The following is a 9,210-nucleotide window of genomic DNA, read 5'->3' as shown; positions in this document are numbered from 1 at the left end:
CCTTTGAGCAGGGGGTTGGAACAGATGACCTCCTGAGGTCCCTTCCAACCCTAATTTTCTATGATCCTATGATAATGACTGACCAACTAAATCTAAACCAGTGGTTTTAAACAAATGGAACATCATTGATCATCAACATTTCTCACAAACCAGCAGGCACCATTATCATCACATTTTTAATTTAAAAAAAATTGTAAAGACCTGCAGAAGCTGCACGAACTGACTACACAACACACACCAGAGCCTCACTCATCACAGCTCCGGAACCACTGACCTAGACTTTTAGAAGTCCACTTCACCTCTGCACCGCCACCTCACATGGTGGGTGCTTCATGGAAAGCTTCCACTGTAAAGAAACTGAACAATCAGCCTTGACTGGACCAGAGTTTCATCCACCAGCACAATTGCTCCAATGAAAATCCAGTTTCTGAGCCAGATCCAACAGACGACTTCCAACATAGCCCCATTGATATCAGTGGAGCAAGGCATATGCTTAACCTTATGCATGTGCTTAATTTCTCTGCTGGATTCTGGCCAGACTGCTCAGCACTTTGCAGGAAAAAGGTCAGTAAATTGCCTTTCGCAGAGGCCACAAAATCACTCATCAGATGATAACAAACATCCAGTCCCTTCTGCCCTGCTTCTGGAAAAGCTGCATCTCAAACAACCCCTGAGCTTAGCCAGTCACCCTGCAAACTCCTTTTTGCTTAGTAGGAGGGAGGAACCCCATAAGTAGATAACTGGAAAGTCTATTCTGCAGAAAGAGAATGGCCACCTCCTTCACTGTGAAAATGCATGTTTAAATGTACTCTTTTCAGTCAATTTTTAAATATGGTGCCTGAGAGTCATAGATTCATAGATGTTAGGGGCTGGAAGGGACCTTATAAGATCATTGGGTCTAGCCCCCCTGCGCTTGGGCAGGAAAGACTGCTGGGGTCAGATGATGCTTTTGTTCTTGTCTGGAATGAAAAGTCAAAGATTTCTAAATTTCTCAGAGAATGAAAATTCCCAAATATTCTGATAATGGATCAGTTAAGACATTTTTGCAAATGTCACAGCTCTGAGTTGATGATGAAACTGATATATGTTTTAAAATATTGTAATATTTTAATTTCATTTTAAATTTATCAGGTTAAAATGATATTTCAATGTTTAGCTGAAATAGTTGTGTTCCCACAAGACGCTTCAGTTCTGGCAAGACTGTTTTTTGCGGGTGGGAAGGGGCCTATCAAAAAACAGTCATCACATTTCTTTGGCTGGTCCTGCTTCTGGGTATTAAAACTCGCAACCCCCCTTGGGCCCTCCCGAGAATTAAGCTCTAGTTCTGTGTGTTAAGCTCAAGATGTACCTTAACAATGTGTTTAGTGATGCAGCATCACATCCCTCCAGCCAGTTGCTGCAATTCCATGGCTTGGTAACCTGATATTAGGTAAGAATGATTGCAAGGGATGTCACAAAACTCCATCTCAGTCAGGAATTGATACTTCTCTTTGTGAACATTTTAATGGTATATTCAGAGCATGCTGTTGACCTGGGTTTCCTACTGCAATGTCCTGCTTGGACTGGGAAGAGATATAAAGATATCTTTTGGGGGAAGCCCTCTTAACCTAGCAGTACAACTGCCCAGAGCCTCCTTAAGAGAAAAAAAAGGGGTGGGGAGATCCATACTAGCTGGCTTTAATAACCCCACCCCCTTGTTATTTCATCTTCCTTACAAGGCTAAAGCTAGAAGCTTTCCTCTGTCTGTCTCAGTCTTTTAAAAGCGGCAGAGCAAGTGCTGGGATCACGTTGTTGGAGCACAAATAGGATTTGGAAGGATGGGGAGAGAGTAACTGGTTGGAGCCTCTTGGAGCGCAGTCCAGAGCAGGCAGATGCTATTTAGCTCCAGCAGAGGATGGGAGTGGAAAATCATTATGCTCTATAAATCCTAGAGCCAGGTGTCCTTTTGATCTGAACCTTCCAAAGAACCGAGAGCAACACGTGAAACCAGCCAAAAATCATCAAGGAGAAAAATGCAGCATGATGGGTAAATATCTCCTTCACTGGGAAAATGTAAACGTTTGAGATTTTTCTTTTAGCTCAGTTTTTAAATATGGGTGCCAGAAATGAGAAGCTCAGATCTGTTCATAAGTACATTAGTGAAAAGCTTTGGTCTGACTTTTTCCAGGCATGTTAATCACCTGCAACTCCTGTTAAAGTAAACTAGCTTTTTTTCTCCATGTGCCTATAAATGGATTTAGGAGCCTCATTTTAGGTACACATGCTTGAAAAGTTTAGCCTCTGCTTCTCCATTTCATTAGGACAGTTTCAGGTGGAAGGCTTTAGAAAAGCAGCTGGTACAGTGCTTTTTTAAAGTGAAAAGCTACATGAACAAAAACCAAACTGAGAATTGAGCTGAGCTAAACAAGAAACTGTTGTCTGAGAGGAAAGGCTGGTGGGACATTGAAACACTAATGCAACATTGTATTTGCAGTGCGCTGATGCCCTTCCTTCAAAAAGATCCTTGCCTATTCAGCTGGGATTTGTATCTGTGCCAGAATGTGGGACTCTTGCTTTGTCTAGTTAATTTAATTGAAACAAGCTGTGGTTATCTACACAGTCTACAAATTGTTTCCAGATTTTGTTTCTTTCTCTGAAATATAATACCATTACTGCTGATTCTTAAAGGGGAAAAGCAAAACACCTTTTAGCTCAGGTCTTCTCATGCTCAGTTGGGCAGAACTCCCTTTGTAGATAATGGGAGTGTGATTGCAGGATTTGGCCAGTTGTCTATAAGTTTCAATGGATTTGATCCTCAGCTGGCATAAATCAGTGTAGTGTCACTTAAATCAATGGCATTGTGGTGCAGATCCCCTGGAGTTCTGGCTCCTATTCTTTTTCTTTCCCTGTGAGCTAGTCAACTCATACATTCTTTTTTTCACCAGGTAAAGCAGAAGAAGGCTCATTCAAAATCCCCGCTGGGAGCTGTGACAAATCATGAACCCAATGGGTTATTTTTCTTATAAATGACAACAGCAGATTCTCATCAGTGACATTGGAGCAGATTTCCAACAGGAGCACCCTGAACCCTTGGATTCCATTGTCAGAGATGGAGGTGCTACGCCGCTCCTCAGTCTTCGCTGCGGAGGTGATGGAGGTCTTTGACCGATCTCCCACTGACAAGGAGCTGGTGTCCCAGGCCAAGGTGCTCTGTAGAGACTACATACATTCCAGGCTGATTCGGGTTGGCATCGGCTGGAGCAAACCTGAATACAGTGCACCTTTCCCCGGTGGCAAGCTGGCAGAGGTGTCCAGTATACTTCTGCGCCTAGGTGGGTACAGCCGTGGGTGGTGTGTTCCATTTGGAGCACTCCTGACTAGAGCAGGAAGAGGCAAAAGGGAGGGTGGCTCCTGGCTGCCTAGGGGTTCTTCATAGAGCCAAGACCTTCCTCTCTCTAAAGAGTGAGGCGTTGCACACTTTCTATAGCAAAAGCATCTAGATTTATTCCCCTGAACTTCCCCAAGCTACTCCAGGACTTGTACCTGGAGGGGCTAGAAACTTTTGGAGCTAAAAGAGAGTCCAGCAATTCTCAAGAGCCTATTTAATCCCAAAAACCAAAAGCAACCGAAGGCTTGGTCTTGAAGTTAAAACTGATTTTCAATTGGAGCTGGGTCAGGCTCTGAGCCTTTTGGTTCATTCAACCTGTATCCTCCCCAAATGGATATCCCAGTGGAGCTTTCAGTCTTTTCTGCATAGAGTGACCTGTCTCAGCTCCCCTGACAACTGGGGCTGCTGTTCAGGAAGAATTCTGCTAGTTGTTAATTTGGGCTGCTTCAGGTGTTCATGCTTGCTGCCGATAGCAGACTTGTAAGGACACTTAGCTGTGGGGGTTGCCACTTGGTCTGCATGCATTCGAGATATTTATAATGGCTGCATTTCAGTAACAGAGCATTACAGTTAATCTGCTGCCATCTGCCTTAGATCATCTGAATCATTCAGTTGGAGATGAGTCTTCTCTCTTGTTTTTTGTCACTGGGGTAACCGTTAACTCCTTCTGGCCCCAACATAGGGATGTAGTTGAGTCATTGGTCCAGGGACCTTTGCTTAAACTGGCTGGGCAAGAGAAAAATGATATGAACAGCAACATGCAGTAGCACAAGCTGCAACTGTGTGGTGGTGACAGCTAGGTTGTATTAAAAGTGCCCAACAATGCACTGCAGGCGAAGTTAACTTAACACCAGGATGTGTGCCAGGAACCGGGGTGGGATGTTTAGGTGATATAACAGGAGGCTGCTGGCCAGCAGTGATTACTGTGTGCCCCCACCCAGGGCGCTTGCTACAGAGAGAAGAGATATACAAGTGGTGTTGGACCAGATACTGCGCAGCAAGAATCCACCAGCTGGATTTTTCTTAAACCCGATGCACATCTGAGTGCCTACAGCTGCCCTTGCTGCATGACAAATTATTTATCCAGGTAGGATTTAGCCTTTGTTGTGTTAAAGTCAAGCCAGTTACCAGTTGTCTGAGGGAAGTTTTAAAATCATCTGATGAGACAAATCCTTAGCTGGTTTGGACCCATTGTCTCCGTGGACACAGTCTGAGATCATTGTGGCATTGCACTGGTGTTTCTCCTGAGGACTGTAGCCAGCCTGCCTGGCTCCCTCCTTTCTTTGTTTCCTGCTTTCCTCTTTCTGTATCTTGGGGAATCCTTTTTTTAGGAGCAGAAATTTTCCCTTCAGATTAATTTTTTATTCTTTTGTTTAACTTTCTCTAAATTCTCTTTATCTCCAAATGTTTTTTTTCTCTCTCCCCTGATCTGGCTTCTAACTTCTTTTGCTTTCAGCATCTTTTCTTTCCTCCCTGTGTTCCTGTCTCTCATTCCACTCCCTCCCACATTTTCTGGCCTTTTTTTCTCCCCCACCTGAATGGGTGAGGTAGAATCAAGTTGCTTTTCTTTCACATGTGAGTGGTCAAAAGTGTGTTGGAGGGTGAGCAGGTGACAGAGTGATTGTGAAGACATCTCCTGGATGACTGTCCTGTTACTTACTCATGTCCAGATGGAAGGATTTGGCTTATAGGCATAGTATCTTGGCTTTTCTTCTAAGCAAACCTGCTTGGAACAGAACCTCATGTAAGAGCTGCAAGGGGAAAGTATCCTTCCTCTTAGACTACAAAGTCACTTCCTGTCCATTTGTTTAGCATCTCAGCACATAGCCCTTCGCATTCCTTCTCCTCTTCTAACCAAGCCACTTTAAAGTATTGAACCACTGCTGTTTCCATACCAGCTGGTGCAACAAACCAAACAACCTCTTGCCCCAGCTGTGGGAAGCCTGTGAAAGGAAGAACTGGAGCCTTCCTGCTCTTGGTTATGTGCCAAAGCAGTCAATGGTGTGGTGAGCAGGCCAGGAGATTAGGCATGCTGTGAATAAAGAGAAAGTGAAAACAACAGCATAGTTGTGTAAAAGCCACAACCCAACCTGCCACCTGTGTCTGCTGCAGCAGCTGCCCAGACTGCATTAGCCTTGCCAACCACAGCTGTGGCACAGACTCACAGGTGGTAAAATCCCACAGATATCAGGGGACCATCTGAAGGGGAGACCAGCATTAGCAGTGGTGTTTATGTTGAGGTCCCTTTGGGGCCAGGTCCCCCTAGGAACAAATAGCATCATGCCATTGATGTCACAGCAGATTTGTTTTCACCAGATGAGGCCCAGTGAAGCTTTCCCCAATGAACCCAATGCACCCAGCACCCTGAGTACTGCAACTCACCTGGCTTCTGTTGGCCAACAGAAGGCAGTAGCTGATGTGTCCTTTGTACAGGAAGCTTCTTGGGACCAGCCCATGGAATGAAATTAAGATTTTACACCTAAATATCCTTTCCTGGTTCCCCTGCTGCCATCTGCTGTAGTTTCCATAAGCTGTGCGTAGGCACCTTCATACTCATGCACAGCTCCTGTAAAGCTTACAGAGGATACTTTAGACTTGGGATTTTGTACCTGAGGAAACTGGCTAAGATGGCTCCCCACATAGACTCTACTGGATGCAGTACTGCAGATGCTCTTCATGCTCTACTGCAGAAAAATTAGTGCCCTTCCAAATTATTCCAGACTAGAGTCCACATAGGGAATGGTTCAGTTCTGTTTCTCCAGGCTTTTCATCTTGCCTGGGATGAGCAGGAAGAATGAGAAGTCAGTTGCTTCGCAAAAGAAGAGGATCTTTAGGTATCTGAACCCATTTGATAAATCAGAGCTCACTTGTATCTGTAGATTTAGGTGCAGAGGGTCCCTCCATGTGAGGCTAAGGGTCAGTACTTGCTCCCCTTAGCCCTGTGAGGGTGTTTTATGGGGGCTGGCATCTGTATTAGAGAAGAAAGGAGGAAGCAGCAGTTACGTGTTCCTCCTCCAAGCTCCTTGAATTGCAAAGAATGGGGTGCCCAGATACGCAGTCCCAGTTCCTGCTCCACACCTTACAGTCTCCTTAGAGGGGCTCCTGGCTTAGCTTTTGGTTGCACTGCCAGGGAGATGGTGCCTGGGTGTGAGCTGGTACTTCTCAGGGATCTGCACAGATCCTGGGAAATGTTCTGATGTTTGGGATTCCTGTTGCTCTGTAATTTTAGTGGGGTAGGCTCTAACGCTAGTGTGGTCCTTACAGTTCTGTTAAAATAAGCTCCTGTATTCAGAAAACTTGTTAGGAAAAAAGACAAAGGTCAGATTCCAATCTGTTACGCCCATGTGCATACACACGTAATTGAGCCAAATCTAAATTAAAGGGGCATAGTCAGACTTTTGGCTCCCAAATGGGTAGGCAATGTCCCCACATCACCCCACTAGGAAGTGTTCCTGTCCAGGCAAGTCATTCCCAAGCCAATCCTCCTAAATGCAAATCTCCAGCAGTACAACATGTAACTGTATCTTGTACTTCAGGCCAGCTGGCCCATGCATTGACTGTGGTAGCAGGGAGCAGTGGCAGTGTTTCATTTCAAAAGCCTGTTTTAAAGAAACATTACTCTATGTGGAACAATTTCTGCCACTTACTAAACTGGGCAATGTTGTGCTGAGGGGAGAGTGGATGGCTCTGCAATTAGTGACTGTACGTAGGCTTTCTTCTCTTGGTGACCATCCCTGTTCAGTAACTAGAGCAGAGGAAATTAAGGCAAGACTTGTCTCGTGCTCAGCTTCACTAGTGACAGTGCATCACAATCATATGTCCTTTCTGCTTCAGTTTACCTAGGACTTTCAGGCACACACAGCTAATATTCTAAAGTACTTTGGGACTCTCAGAAGAAAGGTGCAAAAAAACCCCAGCTATCAGAAGCCACAAACTATATGGTAGCAGGAGGCAGAACAGAGTGGTACCTTATAGACTAACTAATTCAGTGAGGCATAAACTTTCATAAACAACAGCTTAGGTAGCATCTGACAAAGTAAGCTGTTGGTTATAAAAGCTTATGCCTCTCTGAATTAGTCTATAGGGTGCCACGCTGCCCTGCCTTCTGTCTGACTTCAGACTGATGCAGCTAAGCACCTCTCTTGGTATATGGTAACAGTTAGTTTCTGAGAGGGAGTGAAACATAGTAAGCTGTGTTAGCGTGCCGTAAAGCAGAAGGCAAGGTAGATTTGCACTTCATAGACTAACCAAATTAGAAATATATATAGGATAAGCTTTTGTGAGCTGGAGCTCACTTCATTAGGTGCTGTGAAAAGACTCGCAGAAAGGGCAGTGAGCTGGCCTTCTAAGCCACATCAGAAAACCACATTGTACAAGGCATTAGTAAACACCATCAGAATCAGCCTGGCCACCAAAGGGTAGGGCTGTGCAAAATTTCACCCGGTGTTTTATTTCAAAGTTATTTTGATGCGTTTCAAGCTCGAAACAGTGAAATCAAAATGAAACAAAAACCTTCGAAACAGCTTTGAAATTAAACAAGGGTACTTGAAACATTTCAAAAGTTTTGAAACGTTTCGAGTTTCAAAGCCAGGCTTACTTGGCTGCTGCACCAGTCTCAGTTGGCAGCACCAGCCTCCTGTCATCTGGCAGGCAGATCGGGGGTTTGCCCACACCCCCAGGAGGGCTGCGGGGGCTGTGCCGGACTGCCAGGGGTGTGGGCCCCTGATCTGCCTCCCGGATCACAGGAGGCTGGTACTGTGAGCTGGGGCCAGAGGCAGCACTGAACTTCCCAGTGCTGGCTGTGGAATGGCTTACAGGCGAAACAGTGAAACAGCATCGAAACACTTTTGACGAAACGAAACGGAACAGTGCTTTTGAAACAAAAGGAAACTCGAAATGAAACTCTGTTCCGTTGAAATGGAAGTCGAAGTAGAACAGTGCTGTTTTGCACAGCCCTACCAAATGCTGGTGGAGAATAAATAAGCAAATCCTAGACATGAGTAAGTCATTTACATGTTACATATTTAATTACAAATTGGCTTAAATTGAAATTAAGTTAAATCAGTGCAAGCCAGTGTGCCTACTCTTAATCTGATTTACAGCTGCTTTATATTTTATTTGAAATGATTCCTTACCAAATTAGGCTTAATCAGTATAAAGGTTTTAATTGGATTAAGGATGTGAAGAAACAAAGAACCATGCTGCTTCAAACTGGAGGGGAGGATTTTACTGATCATGAGTGCGTGTCAGCCGACCTGTTGAAACTGTTCTGTCTGGCTGCTCTTATGCTGCAGTAATTGAAGCCAAGCCCAGTGAATTACTCCTTAAAGCAGTGGTTCTTAACCTGTTTTAGACTTAAGGCAGCCCACCACAAATTGGCAGGATTTAGCAGCACTCCATTAAAAAAACGAATAAAAATATCATATGAACATTATAGAGATGCACAAAGCTCTTGGTTGAGAGGTGATATCTTTTATTAGACCAACTAAATAGTGGCCAAAAAAAATCTTTCTTTTAAGCTTTCGGGCACACACACCCTTCATTAGGCGGAGGAGAATTGAAAGATTGTAAAAGTTCTTCTAGGAAGAAAATAAAGTTCATTTTACACAAGGGAGACAGAAGCTGGAAGTGTATTCCTCTGGCAATCTGAGAGTCCTTTTGTGAGAATGTTGCTCTGTGATGTGCAGATTAGATATTAACATTATAATATAAACATATTATCTATTAATGTGCTGTTAATTGATGCTTATATTATTTTCCCATATAATATGAAATGTAATGTAAGAGTCACCCCTTCAGGCTGCTTTCCCTGGCTCTGCCTGCCCCTGTGCATGCCTGTGCCC

At 44.3% G+C, this 9,210-nt stretch overlaps 1 protein-coding gene across 2 annotated transcripts in view; it reads left to right on the top strand.

The window, feature by feature from the left end:
• The first annotated feature begins 1,721 nt into the window (after nucleotides 1–1,721).
• BOK (BOK, BCL2 family apoptosis regulator) overlaps nucleotides 1,722–9,210 on the top strand; it is a 27,441-nt gene continuing 19,952 nt past the window's right edge. Inside the window, exons 1-2 of one of the 2 annotated variants that reach the window (XM_014525293.2) lie at nucleotides 1,722–2,026; nucleotides 2,925–3,311. In XM_014525293.2, the coding sequence (XP_014380779.1) occupies nucleotides 3,089–3,311 (223 nt within the window). In that variant the 5' untranslated portion in view covers nucleotides 1,722–2,026; nucleotides 2,925–3,088. The remainder of the gene's footprint in view (nucleotides 2,027–2,924; nucleotides 3,312–9,210) is intronic. The other variant, XM_006034871.3, reaches the window with a different exon arrangement.

Source organism: Alligator sinensis, unplaced genomic scaffold (assembly GCF_000455745.1).
Source record: "Alligator sinensis unplaced genomic scaffold, ASM45574v1 scaffold863_2, whole genome shotgun sequence".
Taxonomy (NCBI): Eukaryota; Metazoa; Chordata; order Crocodylia; family Alligatoridae; genus Alligator; species Alligator sinensis.
This window is presented reverse-complemented; position numbering and strand designations above follow the sequence as displayed.